The following is a 23,373-nucleotide window of genomic DNA, read 5'->3' as shown; positions in this document are numbered from 1 at the left end:
ACTCCCGATTATTTAGGAAGATCAATATATTCAGTGAAAAATGCATTACGTGGCATTATACATATTAGTAAATATTCACATTCACAGGTCATATTTTGTGGTATGCGGGCCTCTCACTGTTGTGGCCTCTCCCGTTGCGGAGCACAGGCTCCGGACGCGCAGGCTCAGCGGCCATGGCTCACGGGCCCAGCCGCTCTGCGGCGTATGGGATCTTCCCAGACCAGGGCACGAACCCGTGTCCCCTGCATCGGCAGGCGGACTCTCAACCACTGTGCCACCAGGGAAGCCCTATATTTAAAAAATTTAAGTCAAAGAAAAGCTACTTTAAGCTGTTGGGAACTAAAATATTTAAAAAGAACATACATCGAGGAATCAGTTATATCTGTGGCAAAGTTGTTTTATTCCTTCAAAATGTACTTTGTACAAGAAAAAAGTTAGCTGAAGTCCAACAATTTTTGAATTTACAGAAAAAAATGCTTATTCAAAGAATTTCAAAAATACCTATAGAGATTGAAAAAATCAACTGTAGAAGGGCTATACGTTTTTCAGAGAAAATTCCATTTCCTTTAGCTAAGTTTCCCAAGAGGTAAAGCCAGCAGGTCTAGCATTCTTTGACTTTTTTGATTCAATAATTAAGTTATCTGGTTTAAAAGTCAAGAGTTTATAGAAAGTTATACAGTAATAAGTGACCAGTCACCCTGTTCCTACTCACCTTCAATGACTTTTTGCTTTTACACTTTCAGTGTTTCTTTATGTAAATGCATATACCATACATATTCTTTTGTTCCCTTTCTAAGTAACCTCCACTTATCATTTTAGAATGTTCTGGTGATTTCTCCATATTAATACCTAGTATGCATCTTTTCTCCTTCTTTTTTTTAGAGGGGCCCAGTGTTCCAGTGTTTGGCTTTATACAACTAGCCCACAGGAACTGGACACAGGGTAGCTTTCCATTTTCTGCCAGTACAGGCCAACGCTGTGATGAATAACCTTTTTTTTTCTAACTGCTGTAGAGGCAACTCTTTTTCTAACTGCTGTAGAGGCAACTGTTAGATTACAGGAAGTAGAAATGCTGAGTTAAAGGTAAATGCCTCTATAATTTTGGTAGCTATTGCCAGATTCCCCTTTGTAGGGGTTATATCATTTTGTCCTTCAACCAGCAAAGTGTAAATGTTACTATTTCCCTACAGCCTTGTCAGGAGAGCAGTTGTTCAGTTAATTCTTGATTTTTACTAATCTGATAGAAATGTGTCTGAGAACCCTCTGTTCATGTCCTTTGATTTTTTTCATGCTTGCAGGCTTTATCATATGAATAGTGAGCATGTATTCCTTTAAAGCGGAAGCATGAAGTAGTGACATATCCCTATAGGCATGTATCTCTATGCTTACAAGTTGCTTTTGGGAAAGTGATGGTGGGATAAGATAATCACTGTTCAGTACCATCAAACAAGCACTGAAGCTGTTGTTAAGAGTTTTTGGATCATAAACATGGAAAATAGTTATCTTAAAAGCCTGTTTTTAAAGGATCTATCCTTCTTTTATTCCCTTGATACTATTAGTCAACACACCTTATCCTATTCTGTCCTCCCCCATCTCTCTGCTGATCCCTTTTATTTTCATCCCACTGCTTCTCGCCCGGACTACTCTCTCTCACTCTTGTTGTGTCTTCCCAAGTCCATCAGACCCAACTGTCCACCATTCTCTACTTTACCCCCTCTTTTTCTCCCTTACACTCTCTGGCTCACTCTGTCTCCCTGGTTATCCCTCTGATTTTCTCTTTCCTTCTCATCTCCTCTACAGTCACAGGGATAGAATAAAGATACCCTTGTCAAGGAAGAGCTCATGTCCAGTGGGATCAGGAATGCAAACACGCTGTGGCAGGCACAGCTAGTGGCATGGGATTGGACAGAAGGACATGAGGGTATCACAAGGACAGGGCTGGTCACCTTCCTCAGCCTGGGGCTCAGGGACCTCCCTGAGGCAGTGACTGTGAGGGGAAGGCCTGGGGAGCAGCAAGGCCCGGTCTCAAGAGGGTGAGGATGGGGACAGGGTCTCAAGAGAGGACCTGGGGCTGCAGTGTCCTAGGGCCAGGGAAGAGCGTGGCATCCTGGGGCTGCTGGAGAAGGGTGATAGGGGTGAAGGATGAGAAGAAAATTGGTTTTAATTTTTTCTTTAAACCCAATATTATATGGAAATAATTTAGTTTGTTGAGTTCTTTCAGTGCCCAGGAAGAAGCAATATTACTTTTCAACTCACAAGCAATAATTATTTGTTTCAAACAAATTTGGACAAGTTATTTCCTAATTTTAGTGACTCTATGCCAAAGACTTACTTGAGCAAGGTTCACCATTGATGCGATATCCTGCCCTTCCAAATCCAGCCACTACGTTATTTTGTAAGACTGTATTGGTCCCTCTATTTATCTAGTATAACGATAAAGAAAATGCTTTGGGTCAGGCTCTTACACAATTATGCAATGAGAGCAGGTATGCAACATACACTGGAAAACTAATTATGACGATACTTCCAGGAGTAAAAATTTAATTCACATTCACCCCATTCAAATTTATAATACAAATGAAGTACTGAAATTACCTTAGCTTCTTGGTGTAAACCTACCACTAGATACTATACTTTAGACTTCATTATACTCTTCATTACATTAAAGAGATTACTTTTCATTTCTGTCACAGAATCCACTGGACGTGGTTGAATATTAACAAGCCATAGACAAAATTCCAGTATTATAACAAGGCTACAAAAATTTTATCACTCTTTTTTGGTTATATTCTGTTACCAATTTGATTTATTAAGAAAAAGACAACTAAGGCAATTACAGTGGACCATAAAATTCAGTAGAGGCATTCATTAAAGAAAATCTGCTATAATAAAAAACTGGGTTAGAACAAGTAGGTAATTACTAAACAAATTTATTTTATGAGCCAAATCAGAGTGGTAGAAAATGAAAAGTATGGAGCACAGAAGGTTTAGTTCTTGCCTACATAGAATCAGCAAAACGGTCCAAATCTCACTTATTTAAAGCATGTTAAACAGCCTTATTTTTAAAGATTATGATAAAAATAGAGTCAAATGGAATTCATAAAACTAAAAAAAATGCCTTTCAAAAGATATAGATAACTTTAAAGATTTGGAATTGGCATTTGATTCAATTCTAACATCTATAAATAGACAAAAAGAGAACATTATTACCTTATAAATGTATATTAAGTTCCAGGCTTTCAGATTTTGCTTTAAGGTAATTATTAATAGTTGTACAAAAACAAAATTCAATCCTTACCCTATCTTTCAAAGATAGCTTTTTAAATTCCTTTTCTTTCCTATGGTATAAGTAAGTAAGATAAAAACAAGAGGAAGCTATCTTTCCTCTAAATCCTCTCTGTACTTTCTATTTTCTTGCTTACAATCTCACTCTACATCTAAATAAATACCTATAGTAATTGAAGAAACTTCATGGGAAACAAGAAAGGTCCAATTAGTAATATCCAATAAGAGTAAATAACCTTGCATATAGAATCATAAGAGTTTTAGATGAGAAATGGATTTTAGAGATTTTATAGTCTATCATTATAATTTTGCATTTAAATTCAGAGTTAAATAGTAAAATGTGTAAGGCATTCAGTCAATTAGAAGCAGAGAGACCCTGTAATGGAACTTGAAAGCAATAATTAATGTTGGAGAAGTAAATAAGAGAACTATTTAAACCAATGGACGTCAACACAGAGAAAAATCCAATGGCTACTGGAGCTCACAACATCTTTAAAGAAAGTTCATTCACTCCTTTAATCAGCTCACTTTATCCACAATCTTTATCTAAGGAAGAAATCATTTTCAGTGACATTTTGAGATTTACAAATTCTACAGAAATTATAATCTTCAATAAGAGAATTACAAATTATAATTTTGTCTACTTATAATTTTAAATTTGTTCACACTACCTCAATTGCTGCATGCCAGAGAGTTGAGCTCAAGTCTTTTCTGTTCTGATAGGTTCCTGGCCAAACTGAAAGTGTAACCAAGTTTCCTCGGACTCTGTTGGCATCCCCCCATATTCTCATGCCTGGAAAAAAAGAAAATTCCCCCAAATGAGTACTATAGGGAATGTCTTTCATTTCTTCCATGAAATTAGTTTTCTCATTTGAACCTGACAAACAAACCCTTCTGATTTTAGAGTGAACCCTCTGAACTCTTTGATACTCTACCTCTTTAATAGACTACCTGAATTAAAATCTTTTGTTAAATATGTGGGTTCACAGGCTCCACCTTAGATTTTAACAAATATACACACAAATTTTATACACCTTAAATGAATTTGTATTATGCTTTAGACTGATATTCAAGAAAGGACAACCCCCTAAATCAAATCAAATATATATTTTTAAAAAATTATCTTTATTTGTGAATAATCTTTTTGTTTTATATGTGAGAAGTATGTTAAAAGTCAGGAATTTAAACTATTGGTGATTAAATAACTCACATAAGATCATGGTCTGGTAAATAATTCTTCTAGAGCTGTACTGTCCAATATGACAGCCATAGCCACATGTGACTACTTAAATGTAAAGTAACATAATTAAGTACCATTAAAATTAAAAATCCAGTTTCTCAGTCACATTAGCCACATTTCAAGTGTTGAATGGCCACATGCAGTTTAGTAATTACCATGTTAGCACAAACATAGACCCTTTATTTCCATTCTTGAAGAAAGATCAATTGGACACCCTGGCTCTAGAGTTTGCAGACAAGGCTGTCTCAGAAGACATGTTATTGGACTGAAATATTATCATATTACCTTCCCCCACTGTAAAGTGAATCACGTTATCATCTATGTCCAATCCATCTGTCCCAAATACACCAACTGCAGGGGAAAAGCCACTGTGAAAAGCACAGCCTTGAATATAAGATGAGCCACGTTCTTGAATCTATAAAACATCAGGATTCAGTGAACATTTTAAAAACAAAGTTAAAGGATATTTAAAGAAAAAAATTTGAAGTAGGTGTTTTCAGAAAACAAATCTTGATAAACAAAATACTCAATTTACATTCCATGAAAGAAGATGACTTCCCAGCAGACCTTTTAATGCTGGGAAATGTCCATATACCTTCGGTTTATGATTAAAAAGAGCAAAAAAGAAATGCTTATTTTAAATGTGAATTAAAAATTCTCAAGTGCTTTTCTATGCATTTATATTTCTATCATTACCTATAAAATGCTAAGGAACTAAAAATTATTTTTCATAACAGTTTATTATATGATGAGCAGGGATTTTTTGTTTTAACCACAGAAGTCGATACTCAAGGCAGGGGTTACAATTCAAATGTCTGTAGGAAACAGTCAATAAGTAGTTTAGGGGTTTCAATTCCAAACCTACATGATTTAAAATTTTTATTTATTTATCTTTATTGACATATAGTTGATTTACCACGTTGTGTCAGTTTCAAGTGTAAGCAAAGTGATTCAGTTATACATATATATCTATTCTTTTCCAGATTCTTTTCCATTATAGGTTATTACAAGAATATTGAGTATAGTTCCCTGTGCTATACAGTAGGTCCTTGTTATTTTATGTATAGTAGTGTCATATATTAATCGCAGACTCCCAATTTATCTCCCCTCCATAATATATATATTTTTAATCTTATTTTATTTATTTACTTTTCATATTTTTATTTTATATTGGAGCATAGTTGATTAACAATGTTGTGTTAGTTTCAGGTGTACAGCAAAGTGATTCAGTTATACATGTATCTATTCTTTTTCAAATTCTATATAAGAAATATGCTCTTTCTCATTTTTTCTTAAATCAGCAGCCCTCTAAGCATATTTATTTTCCCACTTTTGACAGAGGCATGGATATACAGACATGCTTTTCATTTGAGAAATTTAAGCAACACTCACTTTGTTTAATAGTAACTGTTTGGAAATATTTTTCGTCATTGTAAAGTAAAGTAGAAATGTGAAGTACTATTATAGATCTTCAATTCTTTCACCTTTTGTGCTCCATTTTCCGTTTTTTTTTTTTACTGACCTTAAATAATGCATGAAATGGTTGGCATCAAATACTGTTGTAGTCTAAAAATGTTAATGGGAAATACATCTAAGAAAGTTTTATTATATTAGATTATAGTCTTAGCAATTCTAAGATATGGGCATTTAGTAAAGTTAAATGAGAATCAAATCAAAATACTTAATTTTGGGTATATGCAAAAATTAAAATAAAGTACAAACCTGTCCCAGGTTAAGAAATGTTACAGCGTATCTTGGATCCGTGCTATCCCTGAAGCCCTCTTGACCGCTGTGATAAAATTCCACATTACTTATTCTTGCATTTCCTAGTGGGGAAAAGAGTTACACATTTTTTTTCCTTGAAGCTGAATAAAAATTTTTGAAAAACTGCTAAAGTTTTTGTAATTTTCCAAATGACAAATTTGTTTTCAACTTTTTCATGAAAATTGTATTCATTTTTCTTTGCCCTTTTAATCCAAATAAGGCAATGTTTCTGAATTTGTGTTTTTACTGCCCCTCACAAGAACCTTTTCAGACATTTCTCTTTCTGAATAGCGTTCCCTCTCCATGACATTTTAATACCACAGATATACTACATATCTGTCAAGGTATGGAGGCCCTTTGGAGGACCACAAACTGGTTTTTTTTTCCCCCAAGAGTCAATTTTCACCTATTGGTAGTGATACAGTCCCTGTTGAGAATGCATGGCATGAGGCACAAGTTATAATTTACCTGACATTTCAATTTTGATGCTCTAAAGAGCTGTTAAGGACATAATCTTTACATAATTTTTTCCAGAATATGCATTGCCAAGTATCTGCTGATCGAGTTTGTCGTAAGTGCCACTGAAGTGACAAAAGGCAATTTCATAGATTATTAAGAACAGCAATAACAATCCATGAGCCATGACTCTGTGCCAAGCTCTGTACTAAGTGCTTAACAGGCAATGTGTGGTTTAATTCTCACACAACATCTGTGACTTCGGAACTTTTATAATTCCTGTCTTCTATACAAGGAAACTGAGGCACAGAGATTCATGGCTGGTAAAAATACAGTAGAGGGTATTCCTTGTTTCAAAAACTGATATCTAATAAAATACATTGGAGAAGAGTTATTTTACACTAGAAGGGAAAAGCCTGTCTGGAAATCCATGAGCCAGCGATTAGGTGTATGGTGGAGAACATAAGATTAATAAGATAGATACAGAGAAGAAATGATTACTACTGACCCTGGACCTACAAAAGCCATAGATGCTTTTTCTTTACTTACATCACAAAATAATTTATTGGAGCAAGGAAAGGTTGACATGTGAATAGGGTCCATCATGGGACTTTAAGTATCCAAGATCAGAGTAATTTCATCCCTCTAATCATCTAATTCTTTATCTTTAAAAAGAGGACAATATTTATGCCATAATACTATGAGGACTGAATGACATAATATGTGTTAAGTGCTTAGCACAGTGTCTGGAATCTTGTATTACTTTATGATCCTCATTACTATTCTCCTCGTCAGTTAAGCTTCTGTTGGCAGATTATGACCAATAGGTAGAAGTTATAGTGGGACAGCTGCTTGTTCAATATAAAGATTTTCTAAAATGAGAGCTGTTGCAAAATGGAATAGGCAGTATTGAAACCAAGTGAGCTCCTGCTGAAACAATTCAAGTCAAGAATAGAGGATTACTCCTGGTACCCAGATTGTGAGATTGAAACACCAGCTTCCAATAAAAAGAACCAGGGTTACCTGGAGGAAGAACTTACTCCCAGTCTCAGCAAGGAAAAAAAAAAAAAATTATAACATGTGCTTGTCATATCAGAAAGTGAAGAAGCTAAAAAAAAAACCCAAAACAGTCAGGGACTTCCCTGGTGGCGCAGTGGTTAAGAATCCACCTGCCAGTGCAGGGGACATGGGTTCAATCCCTGGTCTGGGAAGATCCCACATGCCTCAGAGCAACTAAGCCCCTGTGCCACCACTACTGAGCCCACGCACCACAACTACTGAAGCCCACGTGCCTAGAGCCCGTGCTCCACAACAAGAGACGCCACCACAATGAGAAGCCCGCACACTGCAACGAAGAGTAGCCACTGCTCGCCACAACTAGAGAAAGCCCGTGCACAGCAATGAAGACCCAACGTGGCCAAAAATAAATACATACATACATACATAAATTTGTAATTAAAAAAAAACCGTCATAAGGCGGAGGGCTTAGGCACCAACATGAAAAGGTTCTGAAGGTCAACGAGAGGGCATTTTCAGTATCAATAAGGGTAATGTTCACAATGGATTAGAACATAACAAATATGTTTAAATCCATGGAACTAATAATGATACTAATAACAAAACAAAACAAAACAAAAACCCCTTGTTACCTTTGGAGGATGCTTGGCAACCAACTCATTGTTTTGAAAACTAGTTAATAAGAGGAAAGAATCAAACATTTTTTCTATCTAAACTATCCTTCAGGGTAGCCAAACAGTGGTCTGGGGAAGCTTCTCTTTAGAGAAATATTTGAGATTATAAATGAGGAGGGAATAGTAGAATTAAAATATCAATAGATCCAGGCGATGATAATAACTGCTAACATCACAAAAGGAAAAACAATCGTACATTATATGCCTATTAATGGAAAAATAACAACCAACTATGAGGAATAATTGCCTAAAAACTGAGTCCCAGTCTGGTCAATTTGCTAGTTCTAAATTTGCTACTTTTGCATAGAAAATACAAGGGAGGCAGGGACTAGTTAAATTCTAGGGATGCATCACTAAATTCAGACTATTGGAAACACTATAGGACACATGACTTAACTTCTTTTATAAATAAATTGCAAGGAAAGAGAAATGAATTAGAGATTTAAGATTCATAACCAATTGCAACATGGATTTTATTTAGACCCCGATGAACAAAGACAGTGAAAGAGAAAGAAGGAAAGAAAGAAAGGAAGGAAAGGAAAGAAAGAAGGAAAGAGGAGGGGGAGGGGAAAGGGGAGGCGGGAAGGAGGGAGGAAGGAAGGGAAAGAAGGAATGAACTGGAGGATTCTGAACAATCATTTGACGTTTAGACATTATTACTAACATTTTAAAATCTGATTCTTAGAGATGTTTTTAAAGAAGTCTTTTAGATTTACACACTGAAATATTTCTAGATGAAGTAATACATGGTTGCTTCATTCATAATAGCCAAGATATAGAAACAACCTAAATGTCCATTAATGGATGAATGGATAAAGATGTGAGATACCTCCCTATCTATCTATCTATCTAAAACATTCCACTGTGTGTATACATATATCATATCATTCAGCCATGAGTGAGAAAGAAGGAAATCCTGTCATTTGGGACAACATGGACGGACTTTGAAGGAATTATGCTAAGTGAGATAAGTCAGAGACAGAAAGATAAATGCTGTATGATCTCATTTATATGTGGAATCTAAAAAAGCTGAACTCATAAAAATAGAGAGCAGAAAGGTGGTTATCAGGACCTGTGGGGGTGGGAGAAATAGGGAGCTGTTTAAGGGTATAAACTTGTAACTAGTAGATAAATAGTCCTGGAGATATAATGTACAACTTAGGGATACAGTAAAAATACCATATTATAAACTTCAAAGTTGCTAAGAGACTAGCTCTTAATTGTTTTCACCACACACACACACAAATAATAACTATATGACATGATAGAGATGTTGCTAATGCTACTGTGGTAATCATATTGTAATATATAAGTGTATCAAATCAACACATTGTAGACCTTAAACTTACACAATGTTATATGTCAAATATATCTTAAAAAATATATGCTTGCTGCTTCAAAATAATCCGTGGGCTTGAAGAAAGTCGGTGGGCTCAGAGATCAAACAAGACTGGCCAAAGTTGATACCTGTGGTAATTGGTGATGATAAGCATTATATTATACATTTCTCTATCTTTGAAATGTATTTGAAAATTTCCTTCAAACAAAAATAACAGATCAGTGCGCTTGTTATGAAACGATTTCTGTTTGAGGGCAAGGTTGGGCTAGCTGTTACCTAAGGTCCTTGTTAATTTGATAATTATTTTGCCTCTAAAGATAAAATTAGTAGAATAATGTTAGGAATTTGGTTCTGGAGGGTGGTACCTGACTGCATCATCCCTCTCAAGCCTTTATTTTTCAATGTGTTAAAAACAAGACATCAGGCCCAAAATGGAGTCACTTTTGCTAAGCCCTCCATCATCAAACAAACTTAATTACAGTTTCAGTTCTCCTGAAATGGAACCTTAAACCGGTCCATCACGAATTGCCTGATCAGCATTGGTTAGGTAATCTGCCTGATAAACCTCTGCCCCCTACACGGGAAGTAACCTTGCAATAACCAATCCTCTTTTCTGCCTAGTAAAACTACCTTGTTCCTGCTCCCTTCTGCCTATAAAAGTCTTTAATTTTGCACAGCTCTTTGACGCTCCTTTGTATCAGCTAGATTGCATGCTGCCCAATTCATGAATCCTTGAATAAAGCCAGTAAGATCTTTAAAATTTCCTCAGTTGGATTTTGTTTTTTGACACAAATGATCCTGTAAAGGAGTGAGGATTATTTAAGAACTAAACACGGAAGAGACCCTGCTACATTTCATTTAGAAAAATAAACTGAATTTGTACTAACCTTTAAATGTCACCATATTTTCAGTGAATGAGCTGACTAGGACGCGTGCACCAAAAGATTCCTTCAGCCAACCTGGATAATCCTCACCAAGTATTTTGATGTTCCTATTCAGTATCCCAACATCAGCTGCTAACGTGTAGCTCTGACCGGTTTCAGGAACAAGGTATCTTCCAGCTGCAGCGGAAGGACAGTTAGATTACTACCAACACTAAGAAATACCTGTCTTTATTAGTTTCTTTGCAGCTCACAGACCACGTAACTTTCTAATATGCCAGAAGTCAACACAAATACGTGAATTGATTAGAGTTACACGCTTAAATGTACACAGATGGCAGTCGGAAATTATACCTTTTTATTTATAAAATAAATATAATCAAATGTATTTCTCCTATTTACAGCAAAAAGGTTATTATAATCAGCACTTACAAACTCACTGCTTCATAGGTGTTTTGCAAACACTTCAAATTATACACAAAAACACTCTTCGAGACAAGTTGGGAAGCTTACTGTAATTTTAACAGATGAGGAAATGAGATAGAGAAGTAAATGAACTTGCCCAGGGCCATGTAGACAGTCAGCAGAGGTATTACCTCTCCTGATGCCTAAACCTTGGTTTGTTCCTCTTTTCCTGTGACATATTTTGTACCAACTACAATTCTTTATAAATATGTAGTAGTATATCAAACATAGTCTGTACATTTACATCTTAATAATTTTAAAACAGAACCTAGGGGCTTCCCTGGTGGCGCAGTGGTTGAGAGTCCGCCTGCCAATGCAGGGGACGCGGGTTTGAGCCCTGCTCCGGGAAGATCTCACGTGCTATGGAGCAACTAGGCCAGTGCGCCACGGCGGCTGAGCCTGCGCTCTGGAGCCCGCAAGCCACAGCTGCTGAGCCCCCGTGCCACAACTACTGAAGCCCACACGCCTGGAGCCCGTGCTCCGCAGAAGGAGAGGCCACCGTAGTGAGAGGCCCGCATGCCGCAATGAAGAGTGGCCCTGCTCACTGCAGCTGGAGAAAGCCAGCGTGCAGCAGCAAAGACCCAACACAGCCAAAAATAAATAAATAAAATTTTAAAGAACAGAACCTAAATTACATTCTACATTTCTAGAAGTCTTACCCAAAACTTTAAGACAAGCAGGTACATTTCAAGCAGAGAGAAGTGTTTGGTACTTTAAATGAAAGAATCTATACTGTTGAACTTCAAACACTGTTTTACGATTAAAGTGTTCTTCAAAGAAACCTTTTTGTTTTGATTTAAAGAAAAAATATGTGATATAGAATGACAGACACGTGCTTCTATCAAAATACTGCTTTAAAAAGTTCTTTTAAGTTTCTTTTTCATGCAGGTCTGATATCCACCAGTGCATAATGCCACCTTAGCTGTAGTTCTCAGGAGCATCAGAAGTATCTGAATGGCTTTTCTAACGTTACACTCCTGTCAGCTTCCACTTCCTGGGATTCAGATGAAGGTAGCATGTGAAATGGGGAAAGGCAGGGGTGCTGGGAAAGCCCTGATCCTACAAGTTGAAAGATCATCTTCAGTCGATTCTGATTAATTCCTTCTTTCCTTGAGAATTAGAGTTTTACCATTTTGCTGCAGCTTGTCTAAGTGCAGTTACCGCTGAGGAATGTGTCAATGAAACAAATCAGGACAAAGATGCTCTTGGATCAAGGGTGCTCAAATTTCAGTGTGCGTAAGAATCTCTGGAAGCTTGCCTAAAACAGAAAGTGTCAGCCTTATCCCGTAGAATGTAATGGTCACTGCTGAATATTTGCTGAATGAATTAATACACACAGCAGGGACTCTTTGCAGCCAACACACAAACAGTAGCATCCTTTGGGTACCAGTGCCAATCTAAGTGAAATGCTCCTCTAAAAATCTGAGATGTTTCATCAAATGACTGTAATTACAGAGGAGAGCACTAAACTGTGAATATTTCGAGACATTTAAATTATATATCTATTTGGTTAAAGAACAGCCACTTACCAAAGTGAGTATAGGAAAGGGTATCATTGAGAATGAGAATTTTGTGATCATGCAGGATTTTAACGATACTTCTAACTTCAGTCTGGTGGAAATCATAGCTTGTGGTTGTTATCACAATCTCTTCTCCTTCCTTAGAAAAATTCAAGTGCCAAATTCAAGAACAATTTTTAAAAAATAGGTTTATATTTCTTAATAACTATTAAATAATTCTAATTTAACTTACATTGGTTACAACCATGGTATTATCAGCAAGAACAAATCATACATTTAGGTCTCTAAAATAAATATGCTTTTGTTTGATAGCAAGAATTCTATATTTTGAATTATCTCAACATTTCCTTAAGTTGAATTCAGTCACTTAATAAAATCACAGGTGATATACATTTTTTAAATTAGATATATCAAAGCAAATATATTCATATTTTTATTAAAAATTGGTCAGGATAATACTCTTAAGACTTAAAAAATTTCCCCCAGATTTTTTTTTTTTTTTACACAGTTAACTATCACTGGATATTCCTGAAGGGTAAGAAACGCAGAGATAAGTGACAGAGCACGGTCAAGTCTTAGAATCTCTGTATATCATATATGACAAGCTCCTCTTTGTCAACCAAGTCTCTGCTCAAAAGTAATTGCAGGGGACGAAAAAGAACTTTTTCCTCTACCCTTCCAAGTTCTCAGCTGGGACCCCTGTAACAAAAGTCATTAACAAGAGAAAAGCATATAGATTTATTCAATATAAATTTTACATGACACGGGAAATGAAGCCCTGAAGAAATGGTTAAACCTGAGCATTTTTATGGAAGAGTGGAGAGTAGAGGAAAATTGTGATAGGGTATGAGCTAAGTGTAGGAAACTGGGAGAAACAGCAAGGGTTGGCCATTCAGATTCTTCTCTGTGTCACTTTGCCTTCAGAGCTGAGGATGTCTCTTTCCTCTGGGTATAAGGAGGGCAACTCTCACATGAAGGTTTTGTGACCTGCTTCAGGGGAAAGCCAGAAAGTCCTTCCTGCATGTGCAGAAATTTCTTCCCTTAAACTATTCATATTTTGGGGTAGCATGTCCTGAACCCTGTCATACCCTTGAGAGAGGCTTTCTCTGGCCACTCTATTTAATGTTATCTGCCACCCTCTACCATGGCAGTCTCTATCATCCCTGTTTTATTTCCTTCATCACAAAGATTATAATCTGAAATAACACACATTTATCTGTTCATTTAGTGTCTGCCTCTCCCACTTCAATGCAATTTCCCCTATAGTTTGACCAATTTCTTCACAAATGAATCCTCTATACCTAGAAAATGTCTGACATTAGGCTAAATATTAATTATATAAATAATATGCAGAAAATATTAACTGGATAAATACTAATAAATGATAATTGGATGAATAATAGGGATATTTAAATCATTTAATCACCTTTTATAAAGTAATCACACCTCAACTATCACAAATATGAATATATTGTAAGTAGCTTATAATAACTCTCAATAAATCCTCCTTTATTTACTGATTTTACACTACATTAAGAGAGCCAACCCCATATGTTTTGATGATTTGTATTCATTTACTCAGACTAAGCCTCACTTTGTTCTGCGACCTTATAGCTTATTCTCAGCAGAAAGGAACTGGCTGAAATCTGAGAGCCCGGAAAAGTAATCCATCCATTTCCTTGACCCTTTTGCATTAAAAAGAGTATTTGTAAAACATGTGAGTCTGTGGCCTATGCAAGCCTGGGAGTGTAGTAGAGATCGGAATTGCCACCATTCATATTTTACCAAAATCTCTTATTTAACTTGGGCATGTTTTGAATATCACTGGGCATCAGGATTTGTTTTCTTCCCAAATGCTTAACATGTAAAATCACAAATTAGAACTAAAGAGATAACCAAGATAACAATAAAATGTATTTAAAATAATTTTTTTCTGTTTTGCAACAATTTGTAAATAAATATTTTTTACCCCCAAACTTTCATATTTTCCTTTCATAACTAATATATACATAATGTTCTTTATATGTTCTGAAGAACCTTTGACACCACAATTTTTAAATGCCTGCTATCAAGTCAGCTTTCTGAGTGCAAGCTAATTGCAAAACATACATTTCTCTTCTGGTTAATCATGTGACAAAATAAATGTCCATTGGAATAAAGAAGAAACCTTAAGTTGACCCATGGCGTGTTTTCACTTTCCACCACATAGTAATTCCTCTACCTGCCAATCCACAGCATCCGTCAGAGAGAGGACTTTGGAACCTGCCTCTGCGGTTTCTGAGAGCTTAGTTTTATATATCGAACGTGGAATTCCATGAAGATCCAGCTCACCAAACACCCCTACAGGAGAAAAACACACTCCTATTTATTCACTGCATAGAACTGAGTTACGTGCTAGTATAAAATGAAACAGTTAGTAGATATATTTTAATAAGCGACTGAACATTTTAGAATGAATGGAAAGAATTGGGGTTATCTGCTCAGGGCTATATAAGAAGGCTTTGGCCCTTTGCCCTACTTCTAGGAATCTGGTCTCTATAAATTGAATTAGTATACAAGGATACATCAATGAGGATGTTTAATACAACAATATTTGGAAATATTAGAAAAACTAGAATTAATCCAAATGTATATCATTATAAGAATGAAGGAGTAAATTAGAATATATTACTAATACTGTAGTAATATGCTATAAAAATGAAGAGTGTTACATGTTAAGTATCAATCTGGAAAGATATTCATAATATGTTAAGAAAATTGCACAGTAATATATTTAGTTTGACCATGTTTTTGTATAAGGCACCACAAGTCATTTTATGTAATATGAATACAGGCATAGATAAAAAGCACGAAAAACACATGTAAAAATTGCTAATGTTAGTTTCCTCAAGGGGAGAGTAGAAGATGTATGTTTTCTCTTGATATGGTTCTGTGTTGCTAGAAATGTTATTTTTGAAATAAAAAAATAAACACATAAAAGCAAACAAAAATTTTTTAAGACTGAATTCGTTTGCCTCAGGAAATTTTTCTTTAAGATTTGAATTTGTCTGTCTCGCAAGAGCTAATTCAATTTTAAGCCACTTTTTAATCCCCTTTTTTATTGTCACTGTTTTAGAAATTGTACATTGGAGCAACTGAAGCACATTTATGTGTCTTTTAAATAAATGTGCAGTGGTATTAATAAAAGCAGTTATTTATTAGGACCAAATTAAACCCTCTCAGGTCCTTTGCTTTCTAGGCTCGAATAGGAATATGTACGGCCACACAAATGCAACCGGAAAATTAAAACTTAGCAACAGTTGTGACTGGATAACTGATAGTGAGGCAGGAGACATAAGGGCCCCTAGGACAAATGGTTTGAGTTCATTCCTTGTGGACGGATACGATACTCCGCGGTGGGAATAACAGGACAATTGAGAGAGGAGGCTGGGTCCTGCCCAGATAGAAGATAAGAGACCACATATTCTTCATTCTTGAAGTCAGGAGACCTCCCCGACTACACATGAGCAGAAAGGCTCCTTGGAGGTCAAAAGGGAGTGATTCTAAGTGATGGCAACTAATGCTCACTACCCATAGGCCTCTTTGGTAGAATCCATCTTGGCTAAGAGATGCACGCGCACACATGGGAAAATCCTGAGATACACCAAATACGGACTCTGAACCAGGCAAATCAAAATGATTGGTCAAAGGAAACAGGGAAGAAATGCCCCATAAAAGTGATTCAAACTGCCACGAGGGTACAACTCTCTCTCTGAGTTCACCCGTGTGCCTATCCAAAAGTACTGTACTCTTTTTTTCTCTTAATAACACTTTACTTGTTTCACTACTTTCCGTCTTTGTGGGAATTCTTTTTCTGTAAAGCCGTAGGGCCAGGGCCTTGTCACTGACCACTGGTGTAGTGGCTAGGATTTGGTGCTCTCACCACTGCAACACGACCTCTATCACTGGCGGGGAACCAAAACCCTGCTTCAACACCCGAGATCAACAGCAGAGCCAACTGATCCACGGATTTTTAATACTGTGTAGGAATAATGCATAAGAAAGTTACCTTTTAGGGGAAAAGTACTAAAATATGAAAAATATTTTTGCTTATATAAAAGAAAGATTACGAAGAAAACCAGATTAGAGAAACAATATACATATGGAGTGATTCACTAATGTTAGTGTTGCAGTAAGTTACATTTTGGAAATATGCACATCTGTATCTATTTTAATGTGACATGATTTAATTTTTTAAAACCTCAGCAACTTTTATAACCTGTTACTACAAATCAATGTCTGTAAAAACTTCTGAAACCATAACATCATGAACTCATAACAAGTCTTTTAGTGCTACATGTTTTAAAGTAGATTTGCAAAACTAATATGACTCTTTTGGTATCTGGAAACACATACCTAGGACCTTTGATCCTTGATTTGGTCCTTCTGGAAGAGCCCACTCTGGAGTAGAATGATTCCCTCTAAGAACAATCTGTAATTCTCCTTTAAAAGGGTTATCTTCCCAGCCACCAATTAATCTACCTCCCTGCAGTGAAGCAGAAAATTGTTAATACTTCAAAACTGAGCAGGAGAAATTTCCCCATAAAAAAGGAATTAGGAAGACTGGCAGCCTCCCCTAGTAAAAATGAATGAATTTTTGTTTTACAAAGAACAGTACTGTAACTAGAAGTGATCTTAATTTAACCCATCCACTTCGGGATGGGCAGTTTAAATGATTTTTCCAAGGTCAAATTCAACGTCTACTTACTGTCAGAACTGGACCTGAAACTGAGACCTCCTAAAACCTAAACTAGTGCTGTTTGAACAGATCACACTGTACTTTAAAATAATGCGGCATATATAAAATATACTCTCCTATTTATATCTAAGCTATGTTATTCATGAGCCGTCACTATTAATAAAAATTGCTATTACTAAATGCTTGCTGATTCTATGCCAGGCATAACATGCAAGGTTTTACATATTTTATATCATTTAACCTTTACACTAAACCCATGAATTGGAATTACTATTCTCATTTCATAGGTGAGAAAACTGATGCAGAAAGAAGTCAGATAACGTAACCTGTTACCAAACTATTAAACAGTGAGGTAAGGATTCAATTGTAGCATTAATCTACCTCTAAACTCTGTATCTAACACCTTTAAAGCATTAAAGGCCTAGTTTTATGAAAGAAAGGCTCCCACTTATTCTTTAGTGGTGCTTAATACCTTTTTGGTTAAGCTATTCTTTTAAATGAACACCAATAAAAGACTGACAGAACAATTAAACTGACTAAACTATTACATGTTCAAGACCATCTGAGATTTATGAGAGAATGAGGTGATTATTCCAAACAACTGAAATATTTTTATTAGTCTGCTCCTGGTTTTCATAATCCCACCTACATCCATTCATTTTAAGAAATACTGTTTGCTTTCTTAAAAAAAAGGCTTGAAATCTTTTAATTTTTTTTCCTCAGAACTCCAGTGGATTCTCTGTTAGTTGCAGCAAGCTGTGAGTTTAAATTTACCTAATAATAATACAAATATTCTAAAGGATTGAAATGGAGCAAACCTCACACTAAAAAGTAGCATGATGATTACTGCTTTAGGAATGTGTCATTAATATTTAAAGGAGAGCAGAAATATATTGAACTTAGGCTTGCATTTCATGGGGTAGAGCCAGTTGTGTTTTAATCACATCAGGTGCATATGCTTTCTTATAATTTGCTTAGTAAATCTCCAACATTTTAGCATTTGGCTAATAAGGGTATAAATTATAAGACTGTCACTCTTACCTGCAGTAATATGTAGGTAGCATTCAAAACAACTTTTCTATAAGAAGACTCTGCAGCTCCCACATTATGTTTATCTTCCAATTCTAGAACCCCCCAAATAACGAGTCTTTCCATTGGTGGAATATCTGTGTCTGCCACAATCCATGTTCCTATAAAACAAGACTTTAATATAAGGAATATAACATAATCCATAGACTATAGCCTATAGATAAAACACTGACAGCCCTATCAGTGAGTCCTAATTTTGAAGTTGGTGAGCCTTTTTCCACACAATGACTAATTCTTATCTCTCTCAGAAAATCCATTATTCTTAATATTCAGGTTTAAATCCACATAAAACCCAGAAGCGACGTCTGACATCCAGGACACAACAACTGAATCCATCTCTTCACATTTTCTCTTTCTCTTTCTCTTTCTGCATAAAGGTATCTACCCTAACTGCTAACTATTGTGGTATAAACACAGCGTTTTATTTATTTACATTTATGCATTTACCTTCAGGAATAATAACATTTGCTCCTGGGTGAGGTATGGTATAATTATTTTCTCGAGATGACTGCCAAAAGGAATCATTTGACCATAAGCTGAAAAGAGAAAAGAAGTATTTCCATTAAGTTTTATCTCTGTATATTTAATGAGCATCTCCTTAGAGTGTAGCACTATACTAGATGTTTTAGGGATGACAGAATGCAAATTGGATAGTTTGTAATTTCAGTAAATAGACAAGCTAATGTATGCTATTAGTAAGGTACTCAACACACACAATTACATATATAGTTTTTTCTCCATTGAAGAAAACTTCCTTTCCACCCACAATCCGAATCACATTTTCTCCTACTAAATCCTTATTGTGATACCCTAATTTTGTCTAAAATGTAAATAACTTAACTTCCTTATAAGATTTCACATGGTGGAAAAGTGAAAAGAAATGCATCCTTTGTCCATTTAAAGACCCTTACATATGGTGCTATTTCGTAGGGAAAGGGACAGGAGGGTATATAGTTGCCTAGATTCTATGAAGGGAAGGCTGGAAGAATGGTCTGTGAATAGGCAAGGATGGGTCAATGAGGGCAAGCCGCTGGGCTGTGGGCAGGACGGCAGGTCTATAACCAGAGTGAAGTTTACGTTACATTGAAATAAATATGGAAAGCACAGTTGGAAGAGAGACGGTCTCCACTTTCCATCACTATACCTGCTTGAAACTATCTCAGTGCAAATTGTTACAAAGAATATTATTATAAAGTTGATTGCATTTTCCCATTTAAAAATGTTCACAGGGGTTGCTCTCCTGACCTAGTAAAAATGTTTAAAAATTCTATGATACTAATGCAGGAATTTTACAAATAACCAATACAGTTTGTTTCATTAAAAGTATATTTTTATCACACATTTGAATTACTAAGCTGTATTACTAAAAACTCTGTTGATCAAAAATCCTGTCATAAAAATTTTGTCTTCATGGATTTAAAAGAGAGGTTAGCAATTAAACGATCATTTAGGATTATTTAGATTCACAGTAATACATTTTTCATGATGCAATCTCAGTGAAGTTTTGTTTAAAGGTTGTATCTATCTAAATAAATAAATTGATCAGGATTGTGCAGATTCAATAGTTGAGTTCACCTAGCTTTTCTCAAGCCTTTCATTCTTATCCACAGCAGCACTATACCACATGTTATACATTCTTCTACTAATTGCCCACTGTTACGATCAAAAAAGCCCAGTACTTCTTAAACTAAGCATTAGTGTGTTGTGTAGCTAGACCTGTATATTCTAGTCCTGAGGTACCAGTTTTGGATCAAGATTGTTTGTTTTCACTGATAGCTATTTGCAAAATACCAATTAATAATTCCAATTATAGCTATTTCCAGTGAGCAGAGCTCATATTGTGAGAGGAAAAACACCTATCCTATGACATATACATGTAGTGTATCAACACATACCTCTATCACATCCTGGTCTAGACCAATCTAAATCTATTAATGAGTCATAATAATTATTAAGTAAATATTGAATAATTTTATCTACCTTAGACTATCTAGGGCTTTTTGGCCAATAACCTTTATGGCCCATATTTCTTCTGAAGTTCTCTAGACTCTTTTTATGAGCCTCCCTGCTTTCTCTACTGTCCCTCTGTTACACAGAGTAGTAAAAGTGGCCTTTTCAAAATGTAATGTCACTTATCAGCTGAAACATTTAAAGGCTTCTCATATTTCTTAACACTAACTGCCTGCATGACCTGAATGGTCTGATTTCCACCTATTTCCAATGCTATGTCCAGGCCACTCTCTCCTGCTCACAAGGGTCCAGCCACGCAGATTTCCTCTCAGTTCTTGGATATGCCGCACTCGTCCCCACATCAGGGCCCCTGCCCAAGTTGTCCCCTTGGCCTCGAACCCAACCTTCACACAGCCAGCTCTTACTCACCCTTTGGGTCTCAGCTAGAATATCCCCTCCTTTGAGAGGCTGTTTCTAACCATCCACCCAAAGGAGGCCCCTGCCATGTTGTCTTCTGTCCCAGCCCCTTATCCACTCCCTTTACAACCTCTATCACAACTCAAATGCATGTGCTTTATTTTCTGTTTACTTTTGTTTGTTTGCTTGTGTTGGCATCTGTCTCTTCGGACAGAATGTGAGTGTTATGGGGGCAGGGGCCACATTTATGTTGTTCACAACTGAATCTCAGAGCTCAGCACAGTGCCTGGCACATAGCAGGTGCTATTTTTTAATGGTTGAATGAACATATAAACAAATTCAATTATTATTCTTTTGTGCAATGTTATCGCAGAATCTGTATATTCTGAAATCGTAATTCACTTAATAAATAATATTGATTTGTACTTGATGCACAGGAGTGGGCTCTTACATGCCCACTAATTGTTAATTTTTATCATCACCATCGTTATTTTTATGGTTATTATTTGCCCATAAGAGACACAAATATACATCAAATCAGGATCATGCCTTTAAGGGTCTTAAAGACTAGTACTGTTGTGTACTAGTACCATCATGTATGGTAATTACTATAATATAAAGTAGAAAGTTATGTTTCATATGAGAAATAAAGGTAAAGGACTTTATAAGTTTCAAAGACAGAAAAATTATTTTTAACTACAAGACTTAATATATATTTAGGAAATTGAATATTTGAAATAAAATTAAATAAGTTGTATTATGAGACTTGACCAAGACTGTTATTCTATTTAAAATATGATACAAATGAACTTATTTATAAAACAGAAGCAGGGCTTCCCTGGTGGCACAGTGGTTGAGAATCCGCCTGCCAATGCAGGTGACACGGGTTCGAGCCCTGGTCTGGGAGGATCCCACATGCCATGGAGCGGCTGGGCCCGTGTGCCACAGCTGCTGAGCCTGCGCTCTAGAGCCCACGAGCCACAGCTACTGAGCCCGTGTGCCACAACTGCTGAGGCCTGTGCACCTAAAGCCCGTGCTCCGCAACAAGAGAAGCCACAGCAATGAGAAGCCCGCACACCGCAGCGAAGAGTGGCCCCCCGCTTGCTGCAACTAGGGAAAGTCTGTGTGCAGCAACGAAGACACAACGCAGCCAAAATTTTTAAAAAATTAAAAGAAAACAAAAAAACAGAAGCAGACTCACAGGCATAGAAAACAAACTTATGGTTACCAAAAGGGAAAGGGGGTGGGGAGGGATAAATGAAGAGTTTGGGATTGTCACATACAAGCTACCATATATAAAATAGAAAAACAAGTATGCACAGGGAACTACAGTCAATATCTTGTAATAATCTATAACGGAAAAGAATCTGAAAAATGTATATATATGTAACCGAATCACTTTGCTGTACACCAGAAACTAACACAACACTGTAAATCACCTATCCTTCAATAAAAAATAGGGACTTCCCTGGTGGCACAGTGGTTAAGAATCCGCCTGCCAATGCAGTCAGCCCGGGTTCGATCCCTGGTCTGGGAAGATCCCATGTGCTGCGAAGCAACTAAGCCCATGCGCCACAACTACTGAGCCTGCACTCTAGAGCCCGTGAGCCACAACTACTGAGCCCATGCACCTAGAACCCGTGCTCCACAACAAGAGAAGCCACTGCAATGAGAAGCCCGCACACCACAAAGAAGAGTAGCCCCCGCTAGCCACAACTAGAGAAAGCCTGCCATGCAGCAACGAAGACCCAAAACAGCCAAAAATAAATAACATAAATAAATAAATTTATTTAAAAAAATAAATAAAAATAAAAACACTCACATACACAGACACAAAAAGACAGTTATTCTAGAGAAAGAGATGCCACCTGCTAAGAAAGCATTGGATCAATGAGGACATAGTTTCTGGTGCTGTTGGAAGTTTGCGATCTCAGGTAATTCACTTAACGTCTTCAGGCTTCAGCTCTCTCACCTATATAATAAGGGAGTTGGTCTAAAAATCCAGATCTAACGTTCTGCAAGTATGAGATTCCCAGTAACTTTCACACATAATTTTTGTGAGATTTTTTTCCATTTTGTCATCAGGGTGGTTGTAAGGCTCAAGTGAAGCAATGAGTGTGGAAGTGCTTTGGGACCTACTGTGCAGGAGGAGGGCACCAGTGTCTCAGCCAGGATGACATATGAAAAGGATGCTGTCAAGAACTATTGAAGTATATTAACGAACAAAAGGCCTGTATACTTATATGTGGCTGGTCGCTTCCTGGGAATTGGTTTTCTTGATGGAGGATGTACAGGAAAGCAATCCTGGAGAACACAGCAGTAAGCTTGGAAATTAATAACAACATCCTTCACATCAGGATCCAGGGTCCCAGAAATGGACTGGCTCTGATGAAGGTCATTTTTTCCTGACACTGAAAGTGAAGTAAAAGCAGTTTAAACTAACATGATGATCAAAGTACTTGAATGTAAACAAAATATGGCAATTTGAAAATATTCTTTGGAGAGTAACTTGGTATAATTCAAATGTATGGAATAGGT

General features: G+C 36.5%; 1 protein-coding gene across 1 annotated transcript in view; it reads right to left on the bottom strand.

Moving 5' to 3' along the window:
* The window catches only part of PKHD1L1 (PKHD1 like 1), a 153,499-nt gene that overhangs the window by 30,849 nt on the left and 99,277 nt on the right, over positions 1 to 23,373 (bottom strand). Inside the window, exons 53-63 of the mRNA XM_027131617.1 lie at positions 23,075 to 23,246; positions 18,916 to 19,004; positions 18,421 to 18,569; positions 17,037 to 17,166; positions 14,863 to 14,981; positions 12,651 to 12,780; positions 10,663 to 10,836; positions 6,248 to 6,351; positions 4,811 to 4,940; positions 3,957 to 4,078; positions 2,333 to 2,423 (exon numbers count right to left, since the gene is read on the bottom strand). Coding sequence (XP_026987418.1) covers positions 2,333 to 2,423; positions 3,957 to 4,078; positions 4,811 to 4,940; positions 6,248 to 6,351; positions 10,663 to 10,836; positions 12,651 to 12,780; positions 14,863 to 14,981; positions 17,037 to 17,166; positions 18,421 to 18,569; positions 18,916 to 19,004; positions 23,075 to 23,246 — 1,410 coding nt within the window. The remainder of the gene's footprint in view (positions 1 to 2,332; positions 2,424 to 3,956; positions 4,079 to 4,810; positions 4,941 to 6,247; positions 6,352 to 10,662; positions 10,837 to 12,650; positions 12,781 to 14,862; positions 14,982 to 17,036; positions 17,167 to 18,420; positions 18,570 to 18,915; positions 19,005 to 23,074; positions 23,247 to 23,373) is intronic.

Source organism: Aethalodelphis obliquidens, unplaced genomic scaffold, assembly GCF_003676395.1.
Source record: "Aethalodelphis obliquidens isolate GAN/ISIS:26980383/991018 unplaced genomic scaffold, ASM367639v1 scaffold39, whole genome shotgun sequence".
Taxonomy (NCBI): domain Eukaryota; kingdom Metazoa; phylum Chordata; class Mammalia; order Artiodactyla; family Delphinidae; genus Aethalodelphis; species Aethalodelphis obliquidens.
This window is presented reverse-complemented; position numbering and strand designations above follow the sequence as displayed.